Genomic DNA, 19,356 nt, shown 5'->3' with positions numbered 1-19,356 from the left:
GGGACAGGTACCTTTTGGGTAGAGGGTGGAACTAGCTTCCTCCTACTGTCCCAACTCTCTTCTCCTCCATGGCCCTTGTGCAGGTGTCTGTTAGGCAAGCAGAGGGTGGGAGTTCCCATCCCTCCTGAGAGAAGGTCCTAGTAGCCCTGCCCCAAGCTTTCTAATTCAGGACTTGTTTCCTGCAGAAGAGAAACAAGGCAAGGTACAAGCCTGGTCCCCAGCTCTGGCTTTCTGCCTCTCCACGTGCTCATGGCCTCTCCCAGGCTAACACTAAGCAGTGTCATGAGTCTGAGCCAGGTGGGAGATTAATTCCTAGGGGCACTTCAGGGCTGAGAAGGGGGAGGAATGACAGGTCCAGTAACCGTTACCAACAGAGCAGTGCAGCTGCCATCCTTGACAGCTCCCTCCTCCTTGGAGACCGTGACATAGATGGTCAGGAACCCAGGCTGAGAAAGACAGCCAAGCGGTGGGGGGAGCCTAGGCAAATCTGGCCTCTGCCAAGTCCTGGCTTCAGCCAGGCAAGCTCCAGCCTCCCTGGCTCCTCCTCCTCCTCAGTCCTATCCCCACCCTGTCACACATACACTTAATACGCCTGGCATCCAAGTCCACCCACTCCAGACTTTGGCCTTAGCAGTAGTTAGTGTGGGAGGCTGGGAAGACTGGGAGCAGTCTCTTAAACAAAAGTAAAAGAATAAGCTTCGGGTGCTGTAGTACCTGCCAGCTTTCTCCACAGGAGGTAAGTGGATACTGGGAGCTGGGGGAACTATGAGAAGACTAGCCAGATATTACATGTATTGCCAACTCAAAACTTTCAGCTTTTAACATGCTTCCTCACACATCATCCCCTTTGATCCTCCACAACTCTGAGGTGGACCTGGTGGGTCTTAGCCCCACTTGGTAGATGAGAAAATAGGTTGAGAGAGACAGTGAGATGCTCAGTATCACACAGCAAACCTGAGGCCACCAGGACTAAATGCAGGGTTCTTGGCCCTATACATCATTCCAAACACAAGACCCAGGTTGCATATAGAAGGTTCAGTGTCCCTGGTTTAGAAGGAGAGGTGGTGTGAGGCAAGCAAGAAGATGCCTCTGCTGCACTCCAGCCTGGGCGACAGAGTGAGACTCCATCTCAAAAAAAAAAAAAAAGGATGCCTCTGCTCCATACAGCAGGTCTATACACAGGATCTGGCTCATGTGGTTTTAGTTAAGTTAGCCACAAATACGGGGTCTGCCCACATCTTTGCTTTGAACAGATGAGCCATGGTTGGCCAATTATCTGCCAACCAGATAATTTCTCAATATGCTCACACCAGATGCTTCCAGCTAGGGAGGGTATTAGGGGAAAGGGCTTGAGGGCCACAGTAAACTGGACAAGTTTTTCTGCCCAGCCTAGGCTGCCACCTGTAGGTCACTTGGGCTCCAGCTATGTGGCTGCCTCTTCTGCTGGGTGCCTTACTCTGGGCAGTGCTGTGGTTACTCAGGGACCGGCAGAGCCTGCCCGCCAGCGATGCCTTTGTCTTCATCACCGGCTGTGACTCAGGCTTTGGGCGCCTTCTGGCACTGCAGCTGGACCAGAGAGGCTTCCGAGTCCTGGCCAGCTGCCTGACCCCCTCCGGGGCCGAGGACCTGCAGCGGGTGGCCTCCTGCCGCCTCCACACCACCCTGCTGGATATCACTGATCCCCAGAGCGTCCAGCAGGCAGCCAAGTGGGTGGAGATGCACGTTAAGGAAGCAGGTAAGTATGGTAGACCACCAGGAATATGGTGTGGGGTGTCCTGATCCCCACAGTGACCCCAGGAGTCACCTGCAAGGGCTGTGGTAAGCTAAAGGGACAATTTGAGGAGGAGCAGTTTTCAGATGCTCCCAGGAAGAAGAGGGAGCTGTGGGAGTGCCTCACCTACCCCCAGCATCGTTTTCATCTCCCCACAGGGCTTTTTGGTCTGGTGAATAATGCTGGTGTGGCTGGTATCATCGGACCCACACCATGGCTGACCCGGGACGATTTCCAGCGGGTGCTGAATGTGAACACAATGGGTCCCATCGGGGTCACCCTTGCCCTGCTGCCTCTGCTGCAGCAAGCCCGGGGCCGGGTGATCAACATCACCAGCGTCCTGGGTCGCCTGGCAGCCAATGGTGGGGGCTACTGTGTCTCCAAATTTGGCCTGGAGGCCTTCTCTGACAGCCTGAGGTGAGGGGTACAGGGCTCTGGGTTCCAGGACTAACAGCAGCCCACTCAACAAACGTGGGCCAGCAGAGGTGGTTAAGATACAGCACATTGGAATAGTTAAGAAGAGACAGTTTAGGGCTAGAGTTCATGGGTTCAGTGAAGTCTACCCTTATGTAAGCTTTGTGACCATAAGTAGATTACTTCTCTTTACCCATTTTTAACGTGTTTGTTTTTTGTTTTTTGAGACGGAGTCTTGCTCTGTCGCCAGGCTGGAGTGCAGTGGCACGATCTTGGCTCACCATTTCCGCCCCCGGGGTTCAAGCGATTCTCCTGCCTCAGCCTCCCGAGTAGCTGGGACTACAGGCATGCGCCACCATGCCTGGCTAATTTTTGTATTTTTAGTAGAGACAGGGTTTCACTATGTTGGCCAGGTTGGTCTCAAACTCCTGACCTCGTGATCCGCCCACCTCAGCCTCCCAAAGTGCTGGGATTACAGGTGTGAGCCACCACGCCCGGCCTTGCCTCTCATCTTTAAACAATAAGGTTCAAAGTTCCATGGGAGCACAAAGGAGACATGATGAGGACAACGGGAGTAGGGCCTGAGTTTTTTTTTTGGTTTTTTTTTTTTAAGCGTTTTGCTCTTGTTGCCTAGGGTGGAGTGCAATGGCGAGATCTCAGCTCACTGCAATCCCTGCCTCTCAGGTTCATGTGATTGTCCTGCCTCAGCCTCCTGATTAGCTGGGCTTACAGGCACGGGCCACCACTCCCAGCTAATTGTTTTGTATTTTTAGTAGAGATGGGGTTATACCATGTTGGCCAGGCTGGTTTTGAACTCCTGACCTCAGGTGATCCACCCGACCTGGCCTCCCAAAGTGCTGGGATTACAGGCATGAGCCACCACACACGGCCCAAGGCCTGAGTTCTTAGCAGGAGTATAAGGCGCCTAAGCTTAGTCTGCCTTCTAAGGAAGCCTGCATTTGTCACCATCACTCAGCAAATAACCTGAATGTCTCCTGTCTCTCAGCCTTAATTTTTCAGGCAGCATCATGGGACACATACTTTTAGTTTTGAGACAAGGCCTTGCTCTCACCCAGGGTGGAGTGCAGTGGTGCAGTCACGGCCCACTGAACTTCAAACTCCTAGGCTCAAGCAGCTCAAGCGATATCCACCTCAGCCTCCTGAGTAGCTGAGACCACAGGCGTGTGCCAGCATGACTGGCTAGTATTTTTTTACAGATGGGGTCTTGCTGTGGTGACCAGACTTGTCTCAAACTCCCGGCCTCAAGCGATGCTTCCGCCTGGGCCTCCCAAAGTGTTGGGATTACAGGCGTGAGCCACTGCATACTGGAACACATACTTTATACTTGAATTTTTTTTTATCCCCTTCCCTCCTGCTCCTTACCTATACTTGGATTTCTACATCTGTGCCAGGGCAGTGGGATGTATCCCCACTTTCCCCATCAGCTTACCCTCCAGCAAATACGAGACTATACCCTTCAATATCCAGCACTCAGGGCTCAACCCTGTGTTTTGGGAGCAAGGGAATGGGGTTCCTTTAGGTCAGGAATCGGCAAACTCAGTACTCAAGCCAGATCTGGCCAGCTGCCTACAAGCTGATAATGGTTTTTTTATTTTTAAATGGTTACATTGTAAACTGTTATATAAGTACCTGATAATATCATTAATTTTGTTTCTTGGCCTGCCATGCTTAAAATATTAACTCTCTGGCCCTTTAAGAAAAAAACGTGCTGACCCTGCTCTAGATCAAAGAAAACAAACCTCAAAAATACTTTCCTCCCTCTACCCCACTTGACCCTTGTCCCGGGGCAGTAGGCATCTCCGTCAAAACTCTTGTCCCTGGTCTGTGGTAACTTTCTCAGCTCCCCCAACCCATGTCCCTCAAAGTCCCCTCCCTATAGGGCAAGAACCCAGCAACTTCCCTCTGCCCCCACTCTAGGCGGGATGTAGCTCATTTTGGGATACGAGTCTCCATCGTGGAGCCTGGCTTCTTCCGAACCCCTGTGACCAACCTGGAGAGTCTGGAGAAAACCCTGCAGGCCTGCTGGGCACGGCTACCTCCTGCCACACAGGCCCACTATGGGGGGGCCTTCCTCACCAAGTGTGAGTAGCCAGGCCCACACAGGGGCACAGGAAGGGAAACAAGTACCAGAAAGGCCAGTCCTGCATAAGCCTGCTGGGAGGTGGGTGGGGCACCCAGGGCAGGGTTGAGGGTGAACAGGATGTTACAAGAGTGCCCAGGCCATGTGGAACCTGCCCACTTCCCACACTGAGGAGGGGACTGAGGGTGACAAGCCCGGGGCCCCAGAAGACAGTACCTAAGATGGGCTGGAGTGAGGAAGGGAAACTGATTGCAACCACCTATGGGGCTGCAGACCTGAAAATGCAACAGCGCGTCATGAACCTGATCTGTGACCCGGACCTAACCAAGGTGAGCCGATGCCTGGAGCATGCCCTGACTGCTCGACACCCCCGAACCCGCTACAGCCCAGGTTGGGATGCCAAGCTGCTCTGGCTGCCTGCCTCCTACCTGCCAGCCAGCCTGGTGGATGCTGTGCTCACCTGGGTCCTTCCCAAGCCTGCCCAAGCAGTCTACTGAATCCAGCCTTCCAGCAAGAGATTGTTTTTCAAGGACAAGGACTTTGATTTATTTCTGCCCCCACCCTGGTACTGCCTGGTGCCTGCCACAAAATAAGCACTAACAAAAGTGTATTGTTTAAAAAATAAAAAGAAGGTGGGCAGAAATGTGCCCAGTGGAAGGCTGACCCCATTTAAGTGCCAACTACTCCAAACCGACATGCTCACGGTCTCTGGCCTGTTCAGTGCCTGCAAAACAGCTAGCACCCACAGTGGGGCGCCAGGGAACTGCCTCACATCTACAGCTGCACGTCGGAGAGTGGCCATCAAAGGGCACTTTAATACATTTCCCTTATTTTCTGAAGGGGAGTAAGGTTGCAATTCAGTGTCTGTACTGGGAATGGTCTTCATATTTCTTGGGGGAGAAGAGCAGGTGATGAAGAGGGTTCGGGGCCAGGCTGGGTGGCTTCCATGGAAGAAAAGGCAATGTTCACGTAAATTCTCCTGCTAAGGACACTGACCACACAGGTGTCAAGGCAACTTATCATACTTTGAAAGGAGCTGGATCCCTTGAGGATTGGCCAGGAAGGGAGGTGCTGGGCCCTTAGCGGTGCACAGAAGGCCAGGAAGATGTCCAAGGCAGATGTGGGCTGGGCTCTCGCAGGTGGGACCTTTCTGGGGAGCTGCTTTGACTTATGCAGCAGATGGCTTCATGAATGTTCATAGTGAGCCTGGCAGCATAAGACTAGGGGGCAGAAAGCACCACAGTCTCTGGATCCTCACTTCTCCCACTGCCTGCCCAACCAACACCTTCAGCAAAGTCCTCCTTTCCCAAACACCCCCCAAAATAGACCTTCTCGAAGTACACATGCAGTAAGGTCCCAGAGGACAGGGAACATCGGTAAGGAAAGGAAGGAATCAAGCATCACTCTAAGACAAACTCAGACCATCTCTCTTTTCGGTCTGAAAAAATAATCCGTTTAATTGAAAAACCTGGAGGATACTATTCCACTCCCCCAGATGAGGAGGCTGAGGAGACCAGACCCCTACATCACCTCGTAGCCACTTCTGATACTCTTCACGAGGCAGCAGGCAAAGACAATTCCCAAAACCTAGAATGAAAGATGGGGACGGGGGTGGAGAGGAGTCAGAAGGGCTAGCTGCCCCAGACCCATGCAAGAGACTCCAAACACACACTCCCAGGCCAGTACCTCCTGTTCAGCACCCTCCTCCCCTCAGCCCCTTCCCTCCAGGCACCCTGGACGGAGTCCCAGCCCCTGCTCAGGGTTATCTCTTACCTCGACAAAAGCAATTCCAAGGGCTGCTGCAGCCACCACCAGCACATTTTTCCTCAGCCAGCCCCCAATCTTCTCCACACAGCCCTGAAGGTGGCAGGCACAAAGGACAAAAGCACCATCAGAAACTTCCCACCCCAACCCCCTCCCTTGGTCCATCAGTCTCTTCCCTGCCCCTGTACCTTTCACCCCACCCTTAGCATTTCCAGATCCCCTCCCCATCCCTGACCCCGTCCACCTCCATCCTGGGTCTCTTGCCTTCTAAAACATTTCCCAGGTTTCCCAAGTCCCATATACAGTCTCCTCCCTACCTCCTTATGGATCGCCTTCTCGTTGAAATTAATCCCACAGCCCACAGTAACATTAATGCAGCAGGAGTCGGGGACTCGGTTCTTCGACATGGAAGGGATTTTCTCCCAATCTGTGTAGTTAGCAGCCCCACAGCACTTAAACTGGGGGAGGGAAGAAATATGGAGAAGAAGGTTAAGTGAACCTTCACCTTCAGTATGGAGATGAGAATTCTTTTTTTTTTTTTTTTTTTGAGACAGAGACTTGCTCTGTTGCCCAGACAAGTGCCCAGCGGTGGCTCAATCTCGGCCCACTGCAACCTCTGCCTCCCAGGTTCAAGCGATTCTCCTGCCTCACCCTCCTGAGTAGGTGGGATTACAGGCACTCACCACCACACCTGGCTAATTTTTGTATTTTTAGTAGAGACAGGGTTTCACCACGTTGGCCAGGCTAGTCTTGAACTTCTGACCTCAGGTGATCTGCCCACCTCGGCCTTCAAAAGTGCTGAGATGACAGGCGTGAGCCACCACACCCAGCCTTGGAGATGAGAATTCTCTATTCCCACCACCCCTGCTCCCAGCAACCCCACTCACATCTGCCTGCATCCTGTCCAGGATCGAAGCAGTGTGGTTGTTTTTCGGGTAATTCTCCATCTGCTGCCGGAAGTTGTTATTAAACTCTGACATCACCTGAGAGTACGGAGGAGCACTGTTGCAGTCAGAATTCAAGCACCAGGGTCCCACACCCGGCTGAGGCAGGCCCTTCCCATTATTCCCTGCTTACCTTATCTCTAAACACATAGCCAGCAATGGCTGCGGCCACCTCCACCAACATGATAAGAGACAGAAAGATGGCAAACTGCAGGAGCAAAGGACAGGAGTCAAGTTTGGAGTCTATGCATTACAGGGGCCCGTTCTGGCACAGCCGGTCCCTGGACACTCACAAAGGTCTTCCTCACCCACCCACCTCACCCACCTTCCTGAGCCCGAACCAAGCTGCTCTGGCAGTCCCAGACCACCCATGTTGGTCCCGCCCCCCACTCACCGTGATCATAAGACAATAGTTCTCCTTGCAGGCCCCGCAGCAGCCCACAAAAGCCACCAGGAAGAGGAAGACACCCACTGCGATGATGACCACTGGCAACAGAGAGCCAGGGGTAGCCCCCTGGATTATGGTCTGACTCAGGACAAGCTGTGCCCCGACACCCACGGCAATCAGTCCCACTGCACAGGCCTAAGAGAAAATCAGGTGAAGATTAGGCCATATCCACAACACAGTGGCCCTCCATGGTGGAGGGCAGGGGGTACACCTAGGACACAGACTTGACCCCATCCGGAAGAGAGATTCTCACACCTCTAGGGAATTTCTTTGGCTGTGGGGTAGGGGGATGACCCATCCTTGCCTGCCCCTACCTCCCCTGATCCCCTCCCGGCTCTTTAATCAGGGACGTGACCAAATTCAAAAACCTCCCAGAAAGCCTTGACCTCAAGACACGTATTTCTGACCTAGAATAATGCTTTCTACAGGCCTCCAGGGCTCCCAGCTCAATTCTCTCCCAGAACTGCCCCCTCACTATCCTCCAGTGCACATCCCACGCGCGCATCAGCTGTGACTAAGGTTCCTCTGGCCAGTTAGGCCAGGAGAAGGGAAGAGGAAAAGGGAGCAAGAGTGATGTGCCCCTCCCTAGACAAACAGTAGCCTCTCAAGCCAGGAGCCCAGGGCAGGAGCAAATTGAAGTGGGCAGAGCCCTTCCTCACCCCCAAGCGCTGGGAGGAGGGAAAGGGGGAGAGGGGCTGGAGAGGGATGAGAGGGTTGGGGAGGGAGAGAGGGGAGAAGGGAGAGCGAAGGGAAGCCCCATGGCGATAGCATCAGGCCGTTGGCTGGTTGCCCCACTGCCCCATATCACAAGTGGTTGGGTCACCAGACAGGAAGGGCCAGGAGGGATGGGGGTAGGGGTTGCTGCACACCCAGGATGGCCATTCTTGGTGGAAACAAGCCTCAGGTGTCCAGGAAAACTGGAGGAGGGAGTGGCTGCGCTGTCTTTCCCCGGCTTTCTTTCCACATCTGGTCTCCAGCTGCCTTAATTCTCATTCCCTCAGCCCTCACCACTGTGGAGCCAGGTCTCCCCGCACCCTGCCGGCGCGCCCCCCAGGACCCCTCGCCACTCACGCAAAAGGCCAGCAGGAGGACGTAGAGCAAGAACTTCACACATTTCATTCCTCCTTCCACCGCCATGGCTGCCGGGCCTGGGGCAGAGGGGAGGGCGGGGGGATTAAAACTGGCCGAAGGGGGACCTCGGTTTCCGGGCTCCCGGCCGGCCCTCGAGGGCTTCCCTTCACGGCCCCGATTCCCGGCCCCTCCCACCCGGAAACCCGCGGTCGGATCCACGTCTCCCAGCCCCCTCTTTACCCGCAGGAGAGGGGTGGGGGCGACGGCCGCGAAGCCCGGACCCCGCCCCGCCGCCTCTGGGGCCCAGGACAGATCCAAGGGCGCCGGCAGGGGCTTGAGCCTGACGCCGACCCTCGGCCCGCCTGTCTCCGGGCGTCAAACACCCTCTCCCCACCCAACACCCAGCCTGGAGAAACGGTCTTCAGCCCAACCCCGACCCCTGCCCCAGCCCCTTTCCCCTGGGCTCTGATCTCCCCGCCCACCAAAAAAAAAAAAGTGCAGCCAGCACCCCCGCCACACCCTGCCCGGGCCCAGGGAACTTCGAAGCAAAGTTGCTCCAGGGCGGCTGGAGAGCGCCGGACGGGTCTCCGCGGGCCTGGGGCGAGCCCTGGAGGAAGGGACTGCGGGTGGTCTCTCCCAGCCCGCGCCGAAGTCCGCCGGGTCCCCGCGGCCTCACCTGGGCTTCCCAAGGCTGGCTGCGCGTTCCTCTCCCGCCGCGGCTCCGGGGCTCTCTAGCTGCGCCCCCCGGCTCCCGCCCCGCCTGCCGCGCGGCCCCGCCCCGGGCTCCAGCCACGGTCCCCTCCCCCGCCGAGTGGCCGCCGGCCTCCCTCATGTGACGCGGGAACAGCTGCGGCCTGAGTCACTGGGCCCGGCGCGGGGTGGGCCGAGCCCCCCGCCCGGCCAGGGCCACGTGGCCCCTACCCGGAAGAAGGCGCCCACCCCCGCAAAGGGAAAGCCGCAAGGGCAAGACTTCGGGGCGCCTGGGGCCCCCCTCTGGCGCTATACCTCCGTGCCAACTCGGGTAGGAGAGCGGGGCGGAGCGCCGCCTGGGTCACTCTGGTTCAGAGAAGCGGACGAGGTGGGTGAGAGTTACCCTCTGAGCGCCGGGGCGGAGAGCTGAGGCCGGGTGACAATGTGGTCTGTGAGGTTTCCCCATCCTACCGTAGGGGATGAGCCAGCTCTCTCCTCTGGCTCCAACTCTGTGCAAGCCCCGTCCCCATCCGACTGTGCAGACAGCTGGGGACTGCCTGGGGTCGGGTGGGGCCAGAACAAACACTTCCAGAAAGTCCCTGGCTCACATCCTGGGTGTCTCCCAACATTCTAGAGCATTCTAGAGTGGGGATTTCTGGCCCCCCTCTATTAGCACAGCTTCTCCATTTTCCAGGGCTCCTAGTCTGAGAAAAGGGGAGGAAGCCCTTCCCCGAAGCCACGCTACCCAGTCAATCAAGACACGTCCGCGTCGGGTCCCGCCCTCTGGGGGAGGATTGACAAGGTCTGTGCTTCCAGCCTCCCAGACAGCTCCTGCATCCGTCTGTGATAGCGAGGGCTTGGGGGAAGACACGAAGGCAGGAGAGGCTTACATCCTCTGGATTTCCCCGTCTTATCCCAGAAGACAAAGCCAGGTGAGGGCTGGAAGCGGGCTAGGGGGATCAAGCTGCCTCCCTCCCTTGTGTGCCAGGGGTGGTCCCCAGAAGGAGCTGATCTGAACAGGCCGGAGAGTAGGACCGGCCGTCGTCACACCCCCACACCTCCAGCCTCGGCCCCACTCCTTGGGCTCTTAAGGTCCTGCCTCAAGAACCACTTCCTGAGTCTTGGTGTATGTGTGTACACAAAGAATGAAAGAAGTCTCTAGAGCTAAAGGAAGGAGATCCGGGCTGGGCTGAGAAGCATCTTCCAGGATCACGGCCTTCCCGCGGGACACACCAAGCCCATTCCGGACCTTGCTCTTCCTGACCATGGCTGGCAGGCTGTGGAGGAGGAGCGGTGAGCTGAAGAAAGGAGTATTCATCAGGTTCCTTATTGTGCTGCCACTAGATGCCAGGCATGTGCTAGGCTTGGGGGCTGCAAGGAGAGGAAGACAGCGGCCCTGCCTTCTGCTAGCAGGCAGAACCAAGTTCTGGCCACACTGTGAAGAAAGGCAGAAGCCTGCGGTGGCAGCTGGTTAAGCTCAGAGGGAGGGAAAGGGAGAGGAGAATGGATTTCACGGAGCAGAAGGATGTGCTCAAGGTGACCTTGGAGAATAAAGGGGAGAGAGAGCTCCAGGGACAGAGAAGCAGTTGACTGTGGAAAAAAAAGGAGCATTTTGTAAAGTACATGGCAGGTTGGGGTTGGCTGGCTCAAAGGGCTTGGGAAGGATGTGGTGAGATGGGTTGAAGGTGGTCTGAAGATCAAGATTGAGAGACTAGATACATAACAACCAACTGCAATGTTTGGTCCTTCATTGAATGGTTGAACAAACCAGCTGTGAAAGACATTTTGGGACATACAGACATGGACTGAGAATTAGACATGAGAAAATTATTTTGTTAACTGTTATCATGGTTAACAAAACGGTCATATGATATGATTATGTGGAGAATTTACTCTAGTTTTTCCTCTTTTTTTTTCTTTATTCTCCTATCAGCCAATGCATTTGTTACAGGAAAGGGGTCCCAATCCAGACCACAAGAGAGGGTTCTTGGATCTCATGCAAGAAAGATTCAGGGCGAGTCGCAGTGCAAAGAATAAGCAAGTTTATTAAGAAAGTAAAGTGGTGAAACAACAGCTGCTCCATAGACAGAGTAGGATTTTTCCGAAAGTAAGAGGAGGGGCCAGGCGCGGTGGCTCACCACGCCTGTAATCCCAGCATTTTGGGAGGCCTAGGCGGGTGGATGACCTGAGGTCAGGAGTTCGAGACCAGCCTGGCCAACACGGTGAAACCCCGTCTCTACTAAAAATACAAAAAGTAGCTGGGCACAATGATGTGTGCCTGTAGTCCCAGCTACTCGGGAGGCTGAGGCAGGAGAATCGCTTGAACCCAGGAGGCAGAGGTTGCAGTGAGCAGAGATCGTGTTGCTGCACACCACCCTGGGCGACAAGAGTGAAACTCTGTCTCTCTTTTTTTTTTTTTTTGAGACAGGGTCTTGCTCCATCACCAGGGTGGAGTGCAGTGGTGCCATCTTGGCTCACTGCAACCTCCGCCTCCCATGTTCAAGTGATTCTCCTGCCTCAGCCTCCCAAGCAGCTGGGACTACAGGCACGTGCCACTATGCCCAGCTAATTTTTGTATTTTTAGTAGAGATGGGGTTTCACCATATTGGCCAAGGTGGTCTCGATCTATTGACCTCGTGATCCGCCCCCTCGGCCTTCCAAAGTGCTGGGATTACAGGCGTGAGCCACCGTGCCCGGCAAAACTCTGTCTCAAAAAAAAAAAGTAAGAGGAGGAACACATTCATCTTCGGTATAATGCTTGTATATATGGAGAGATGTGCTCTGCTACAAAAGTTTGTGATAAAGGATTAATTTTCTTAATTATTATATTTTGTAAGACTCGATATTATCTTTTTTATTATTATTGTTTCCTTAACCATAAACATCTAGGTTTTTTGTTTTTGTTTTTGTTTTTGAGATGGAGTTTTGCTCTTGTTGCCCAGGCTGGAGTGCAGTGGCACAACTCACCGCAACCTCTGCCTCCCGGGTTCAAGAGATTCTCCTGCCTCAGCCTCCTGAGTAGCTGGGATTACAGGCATGCGCCACCACGCCTGGATAATTTTGTATTTTTAGTAGAGCCGATATTGTGCCATTGCACTCCAGCCTGGGCAACAGAGCGAGACTCTGTCTCAAAGAAAAAGAAAGAAAGATGAAAATGTTGTGGAGATGGATGGTGCTGATGGTTGCACAATGTGTATGTACTCAATGTCCCTGAATTTTATGTTATATATATTTTACTACACACATACACACAAAGAATGGCCCACTTCTACAGCCTGGAAAGTTGACACAGAGCTCCATGTGTTTGCTGGGGTGCAGGATAGAGGGGCCTCTTAGTGGGAGTAGCTGATCTCAGACCTGGCCCTTCACATCCTTCAGATCCCCCAGCACCTGCTCCAAGTGCCTGACATCCAGATATGCCACCAAGCCGTCCTGGCTGGCCCAGGCTGCTGCCTCTTGGTTGCCTGGCACCAGTTGGTGGTAGGTGTGCTGAAGCGGGGACCCTTGTCCCTCCACACCAAGCAAGGCCAGGTTGCCCTCCAGCTCCACCACGCCTCCACCTAGGCCCAGCGACACAGCATGGGGGCCACAGATGTCTCAAACAAAGGTGCAGCCTTCTGAGAGCATGTAGGCATCAGCCAGACCCAGTGCCATGCACAGCAGCTTGTAGCCTGCATCTGAGCACAGGAAAGGGTGAGGGGATATGAGGAGGGTGAGGAGATATGAGGAAGGTGAGGAAGAAAGAAGGGATCCAGAATCAAGGGAAAAGAACAGTTGAGGAGAGTTGGGAGAGGGGTGAGGAAAAACCGGAAAGTGAGAGACACAGAGGAGGGTGGGAGGCATGGGGAAGGATGGGGGAAGAGGAGGCAAAAATACATGAAGGATCAACGCTTCTTGGGCTTCAGTTTAAAAAACATTTTCTTTAATTTTTGAAAAATAGGTGTAAGAGAGGAGCGGGGAGAGGGAAGAGGAAGAGATAGGGATGGGAGAGAAGAAGGAAACAAGGATGCATCATCAAAGCCATCCCCCCACTGGGAGGGTAAGGAGAGTGGTGGATAAAATTCAAGGTCCAGAGGTTGGGTCTGAAATGGGGGCCTGAAATTTAAGTCCAGAGGCCTCAGCTTTGGATAAGGATAGAGGCACGGTGCTTGATGGCATCTCTCAGATCGCAGGGTGAAGGAGGGGCTGCACCTGCGCGTTTGCAGGTCCTGCTGGCAGAAAAGCTCATAGACCACCCCGCAGGGCTCTCCAGAGAGTAGGTTATACGCCCCAGCACCAGCACTGAGTGCAGCCCCCAGGGGAATACTGTGCACGGGCTCCACGGCGACATCACCACTATGTATTTACCGGTTGGTGGAGACTGGGGAACACAAAGGAGTCTCCAGGCCAGGCGCGGTGGCTCACGCCTATAATCCTAGCACTTTGGGAGGCCAAGGCGGGTGGATCACCTGAAGTCAAGAGTTTGAGACCAGCCTGGACAACACAGTGAAACCCCATCTCTACTACAAATACAAAAATTAGCCAGGTGTGGCCAGGGCGGTGACTCACGCCTGTAATCCCAGCACTTTAGGAGGCTAAGGCAGGCAGATCACGAGGTCAGAAGTTCGAGACAGCCTGACCAACATGGTGAAACCCCGTCTCCACTAAAAAATAGAAAAATTAGCCAGGCATTGTGGCGCACGCCTGTAATCCCAGCTACTCAGGAGGCTGAGGCAGGAGAATCACTCTAACCCTGGGAGGCGGCGGTTGCAGTGAGCTGAGAACACGCCACTGCACTCCAGCCTGGGCAACAGAGCGAGACTGTGTCTCAAAAAAAAAAAAAATTAGCCGGGCATGGTGGTGCACGCCTATAATCCCAGCTACTCAGGAGGCTGAGGCAGGAAAATTGCTTGAACCTGGGAGGCAGAGGTTGCAGTGAGTCAAGATCATGCCACTGCACTCCAGCTTGGGCAACAGAGTGAGACTCCGTCTCAAAAAAAAAAAAAAAGGAGTCTCCAGTCACTGGGTGGCCATCTCTGCTCCAACTTTTTGGGGGAGGCCACACCCTTCATAATTGGCAAGACTACATTACCATGGTATCCAGAGGAACATATTGCCAAAGTCCCTTTTTTATCTCACTTCCAGGAAAGTGGGGCTCAGAGAGGTAAAGCCACTCACTCAGGGTCAACAGGTCAACCTGCAGGTAAGAATCTGGGTCTTTTTTTTTTTTTTTTGAGACGAAGTCTCACTCTGTCACCCAGGCTGAAGTGTAGTGGCACTCAGCTCCCCAAAACCTCCGCCTACCGGTTTCAAGTGATTCTCCTGCCTCAGCCTCCCGAGTAGCCGGGATTACAGGCTGTAGCCCGCCACCACACCTAGCTAATTTTTTTAATTCTTTTTTATTTTTTTCCGACAGAGTTTCACTCTTGTTGCCCAGGTTGGAGTGCAATGGCGCGATCTCAGCTCACTGCAACCTTTGCCTCCCGGGTTCAAGCGATTCTCCTGCCTCAGCCTCCTGAGTAGCTGGGATTATAGGTGCCCACCACCACGCTGGCTAGCTTTTTGTATTTTTAGTAGAGACAGGGTTTCACCATGTTGGTCAGGCTGGTCCTGAACTCCTGACCTCAAGTGATCCACCTGCCTTGGCCTCCCAAAGTGCTGGGATTACAGGCGTGAACCACCACACCCTCCCAGGGTCTTGATGTACCACTCCAGTGCTGTCATACCTGCCGCCAGCAAGAAGCTCTCTGAGGCCAGAAGCCCTGGTGTGAGACCTGGTTCTGCTGCTCATGAATGGGGTGACCTCTCTCCCTGAGCCTCAGCTTTCTCCCAGTTGAGTAGGAGGGAAACAACTCCCTTCCCCACCTCACAGGGCAGTTGTGAGGATCACAGAATAAACTAAGGGAATTGGTTTTATTACTTTAAGAATGGTGGCCAGGCCGAGCGCAGTGGCTCATGCCTGTGACCTAGCACTTTGGGAGGCTGAGGTGGATGGATAGCCTGAGCTCAGGAGTTTGAGACCAGCCTGGACAACACAGTGAAATTCCATCTCTACTAAAATACAAAAAATTAGCCAGGCGTGGTGGCATGCACCTGTAGTCCCAGCTACTCGGGAGGCTGAGGCAGGAGAATTGCTTGAACCTGGGAGGCAGAGGTTGCAGTGAGATCGCAGCACTGCACTCCAGCCTGGGTGACAGAGCAAGACTCCATCTCAAAAAAATAAAAAAAAACAGAAAAATGGTGGCTGGGCACAGAGGCTCACACCTGTAATACCAGCACTTTGGGAGGCTGAGGCGGGCGGATCACCTGAGGTCAGGAGTTCGAGACCAGCCTGACCAACATGGACAGGCCCCCGTCTCTACTAAAAATACAAATTAGCTGGGTGTGGTGGCACATGCCTGTAATCCCAGCTACTGGGGAGGCTGAAGCAGGAGAATCACTGGAACCCGGGAGACGGAGTTGCCGTGAGCCAAGATGGTGCCATTGCACTGCAGCCTGGGCAACAAGAGGGAAACTCTGTCTCAAAAAAAAAAAAAAAAAAAAAAAAGGAATGGTAAGGCTTGGCTGGATGTGGTGGCTCACACCTGTAATCCCAACACTTTGAGAGGCTGAGGTAGGAGCCCAGGAGTTCGAGATCAGCCTGGGCAAGACGGTGAAACCCCATCTCTATAAAAACAAAAACGGTCGGACACAGTGGCTCACGCCTGTAATCCCAACACTTTGGGAGGCCAAGGCGGGTGGATCACCTGACGTCAGGAGTTCAAGACCAGCCTGGCCAACATGGCGAAATCCTGTCTCTACTAAAAATACAAAAAAATTAGCTGGGCATGGTGGCATGTGCCTGTAGTCCTAGCTACTCGGGAGGCTGAGGCAGGAAGATTGCTTGAAACTGGGAGACGGAGGCTGCAGTGAGCCGAGATCATGCCACTGCACTCCAGCCTGGGCAACAGAGCAACACTCCTGGATCAGCCCATCTGCCAGCGTTTTGAGGTCCTTCTCCAAAGACCTCAAAAAACAAACAAAAAAGAATGATAAGGCTTTATCATACCCTGTTTTTAGACTCATGGGAATTAAAATGATTTTGCTTTGAGAAATATCTGGATACCCCACCCCAACTGACATAGCCAAGGTAGGGGTGGGAGGGACAATTCAGCCTCCTTCTGCCCCTCACACTCACCTTGGCCTTGGCCTAGACCCCCCAATTCAAGCCCCAAGGTCTAGCTTCTCTCGCAACCCCACGCTCCAGCCCCACCCCCCACCAGGATCTGTCCTCAGGGCCCGCCTCAATTCCTTTCCCCATTTCTTGGGCCCCTAGTTCCTGACCTCTGGCCCCTCATTGTCACTCCTGTCCCAGTCTCTTCCCAGCCAGTGCCATCATTAACAACGAGGTCCATCCAAATGCCCAGCTGGTGAGTGGGCAGGATGAACAGCTCCAGCCCCTCCTGCTTGAGAGCCTCGTCCAGGTTCATGTCTTGTTTATGCACTCCCTTGGCCAGGATCTTAGCTGCTGTGTGGTTCTGGCCCAGAACCAGGCACAGGAGCACAGAGGTATCTACCTGAGAGTCACAGAGCCTCACAACTAAAGTTTTTCCTAGGATGGAACAGAGATAAACATAGGAGAAATGACAAAGAGGTGATGCTGGGACTGGGTGGTTATCTCAGGTTTCTGTTCCTTGGGACTAAAAGGCCAAGAGGCCTAGGCAGGGGCTCAGGAAAAATTCATTCATGTATTAATCCATGTATGGGGAGCCTAAACATGGAGATAAGTAAGACATGTCCCTGCCTTCAGGGTGCTTACAACCTTATAGGCACAGACAAAAAATACAGTGTGGTGAGAGGGCTATGACAAAGAGAACCCCTGGGTTCTGGAAGCTGCCTAGCACAGGCTGGGGGATGCAGTGGGGCAGCAGAGGACCTGAGATACCTGCCAAAGAAGAAGGGCCTGTGGCAGACTCACCCAGGCTGTTCTCAAATTTGTTGGGTTGTTCCCCATGGATGTGGTCTTGCAGCCCAGGGAACTAGGGGTGAGGAGTGCTGGCACCCCTCGGTAGAGCCCAGACCAGTTTCTCCTGCCCTCACCAATTTCAGGCTCCCATTCCCAGATCCCAGCCAGACCCGCTGGTCATCCTGACACCGTCACCTTTCACACACACACACACATGCCCCTCATCTGACAACTTTGACCTTCACTACCCTCTGCTTTCTCCTTCATTCCCTCTGGAGAGAGAATTCCCTCTGAACACTCCTGCAGTTCCCCCCTGCTTCCCAACAGCTCCCTCACCTGGCAGCCCAGGTACTGCCTTGTCGCCTCCTGTATCAGCCCATCTGCCAGCGTTTTAAGGTCCTTGGAGAAGCTGACATTGCACTTAGACCCGTTCTTTTCCTGGAGCAGCAGCTGGAATAGTGGTGCCTCCTGCTGGCAGCATTGGCCACTGCCAGAAACAGGGCCTGTAATGAGGACCCACCATGGGCCCAGAGAGGGAGCAGTAGGTGAGAACTCAGGGAAGAGGTGGGGACCCCAGGGAGGCCAAGAATGAAGATAAGCAGCAGCTTGCACCCAGTGGAGTTGTAGAGCTGGCCTGCCATGAGGAGAGAGGGGACAGATTGGGGATGAGCAGGAGAGAGGACAGAGGCAAAGGAAGACATAACCCCAAATGATTCTTAGAGTCCCCCAGTTGTATCCTGCCACACTGCCCTACACCCCAAACGCAAACTCTTTGGCCCCCTTCTCCCAACTCCCAACTTCTCTTAGAGGGCCTTGGGGCTAAAGAGGTTAACAAGACTGCCAAGTGATCCCAGCAAGATAATTATAGGATTTAGAATGTGGTGTGGGAGAGGACAGTAATTACAGTGGCATCCTCTCTGGAGCTGCAGGATTTGTGGGCAGAGGACTGGAAGGGGTCCACTCTACTAACACACCACCCCCTAGCCCAGAATAGCCTCCCCACTCCCCCAGAGGCACATGCAGGGAGAGCGGGAGAGCCGGGGAGTAAGCCTCTCCCCTCTGCTACATCTCAACGAGATGTAGCCCCTCCCCTCCTTAGAAAGCCCTGCAGTGCCAAAGAATGAGTCCACTGACCCTCAAAATAGAAACTTTAGGAGAAAAAAGGAAGAAGAGATAGGATTAGGGATCCTCCCTAGGGAGGGGAGAAAAATAGCTACTCCCCACTGAGCCTAGCTCTCATAGACAAGGCAGTTTGGGTGTGGAGGTGGCCATTGTGAAGGTGCAGGGTGGCGGGAGTCCCCCCTTACAGGGTTCCCTTACAATGGTTCCCCTGTTCTGGCAGCAGCACTTCTGATCATGGTCCAGGCAACTCTGGCCTCAGACCCCGGTGACAGGCTCCAGGGAGCTGCAGCTCTTCCTGAGGATATAGCAGACCATCTACCCAAGCACCTCTCTCTCTAGCAGGTCCTGAAACCTCATACCCTCCCCCGGAACACAGCCTCCTTCTCTCCCGGCAGCTCATACATTTTAAGCCTAAATGCCTCCCTTAGGCTGCGACCCACATTTGCTATGAACCAGTCAGGACCTTGAAGAAGGCGGGCCTGAAGGTTGCCTGGGTAACTCTGGGAGAGGGGCACCCTTGGCAGGAAGACAGTTGCCAGGGAGACTAGGACAGTGGGCGGGGCCCCAAACCTAAGCCTGTACTAGGATAAGGAAAGATCTAATGTCCAGATCCCCCCGAACTTATTTTCCGTAAAGCCACCAGTGCCCCATTTTTAGGGAGTCTGGGGCAGCTGGAGTTCTGAAGCTCCTAAAAGAAACCTCCCAGGGGTTAATTCCTGAAACTCAGGTGATCCCAACAGGACGAAACCTGAGGGAACTCAAGGAATCAGGCAAGATCTAGGAGGCGCTGGAGAAAGGACAAGGCTTAATGCATTATGATATGGAACTTTTCGAACTAAAAGTCTAAAATGAAAATGTACAACGTATGCAAAAATAAAACCCTTAAGCCGTGCTTTTAGTTTCACCTCCGAGGAGCTGATATTCCAGATTCTACCATCAGATGGCAGTCTTGTCCACTTATTGGATTAAGTTTAGTCGTGGAAACTGAGGAGGCTATCAGGAGATAGAAAACCTTTCTGTCTCAAATGTTCCTGACTCCAATTCCCTGTATTTGGCAGATACCAATAACCCCTCATATATACAAATACACTGTCTTCTTTCCCCCAC

The 19,356-nt window shown here is 53.8% G+C and overlaps 2 protein-coding genes across 5 annotated transcripts; one reads left to right on the top strand and one right to left on the bottom strand.

The window, feature by feature from the left end:
* The first annotated feature begins 17 nt into the window (after nt 1-17).
* On the top strand, nt 18-4,943 carry RDH5 (retinol dehydrogenase 5). Of its 2 annotated transcripts, none has more exons than XM_004053315.5 (5): nt 18-736; nt 1,394-1,735; nt 1,930-2,188; nt 4,124-4,287; nt 4,560-4,943. In XM_004053315.5, exons 2-5 carry the CDS (start codon nt 1,426-1,428, stop codon nt 4,781-4,783), a joined length of 957 nt encoding a protein of 318 aa, XP_004053363.1. In that variant the 5' UTR covers nt 18-736; nt 1,394-1,425; the 3' UTR covers nt 4,784-4,943. The 2 variants fall into 2 exon arrangements, with proteins under 2 accessions (XP_004053363.1, XP_018894032.1); XM_019038487.4 differs by having other exon boundaries at nt 1,389-1,735.
* Nucleotides 4,944-5,716: 773 nt separating this feature from the next.
* On the bottom strand, nt 5,717-10,283 carry CD63 (CD63 molecule). 3 transcript variants are annotated; one of them, XM_004053309.5, is made up of 8 exons: nt 9,519-10,283; nt 8,514-8,590; nt 7,389-7,577; nt 7,128-7,202; nt 6,938-7,033; nt 6,368-6,508; nt 6,060-6,143; nt 5,717-5,873 (listed from the first exon to the last, which is right to left on the bottom strand). In XM_004053309.5, the coding sequence occupies exons 2-8, from the start codon at nt 8,577-8,579 to the stop codon at nt 5,808-5,810; spliced, it is 717 nt and encodes a 238-aa protein (XP_004053357.1). In that variant the 5' UTR covers nt 8,580-8,590; nt 9,519-10,283; the 3' UTR covers nt 5,717-5,807. The 3 variants fall into 3 exon arrangements, with proteins under 3 accessions (XP_004053357.1, XP_004053356.1, XP_063549982.1); XM_004053308.4 differs by lacking the exon at nt 9,519-10,283 and adding an exon at nt 9,190-9,307; XM_063693912.1 differs by lacking the exon at nt 9,519-10,283 and having other exon boundaries at nt 8,514-8,592.
* Between the last annotated feature and the right edge of the window lie 9,073 nt (nt 10,284-19,356).

Source organism: Gorilla gorilla, chromosome 10 (genome assembly GCF_029281585.2).
Source record: "Gorilla gorilla gorilla isolate KB3781 chromosome 10, NHGRI_mGorGor1-v2.1_pri, whole genome shotgun sequence".
Taxonomy (NCBI): domain Eukaryota; kingdom Metazoa; phylum Chordata; class Mammalia; order Primates; family Hominidae; genus Gorilla; species Gorilla gorilla.
Note: the sequence above shows the minus strand (reverse complement) of the source record. Positions and strands in the feature narration are given on the sequence as shown.

Excerpts from the sequence above, each read along its gene's own strand:
- CD63 (XM_004053309.5), bottom strand. The coding sequence starts at position 8,579 with ATGGCGGTGGAAGGAGGAATGAAATGTGTGAAGTTCTTGCTCTACGTC. Across the intron at positions 6,509-6,937 it reads TGGACAGGATGCAGGCAGAT|TTTAAGTGCTGTGGGGCTGC; the intron begins GTGAGTGGGGTT and ends TCCCTCCCCCAG. Across the intron at positions 6,144-6,367 it reads AGAAGGCGATCCATAAGGAG|GGCTGTGTGGAGAAGATTGG; the intron begins GTAGGGAGGAGA and ends TGCCACCTTCAG.
- RDH5 (XM_004053315.5), top strand. The coding sequence starts at position 1,426 with ATGTGGCTGCCTCTTCTGCTGGGTGCCTTACTCTGGGCAGTGCTGTGG. Across the intron at positions 2,189-4,123 it reads GCCTTCTCTGACAGCCTGAG|GCGGGATGTAGCTCATTTTG; the intron begins GTGAGGGGTACA and ends CCCCCACTCTAG. Across the intron at positions 4,288-4,559 it reads GGGGGCCTTCCTCACCAAGT|ACCTGAAAATGCAACAGCGC; the intron begins GTGAGTAGCCAG and ends ATGGGGCTGCAG.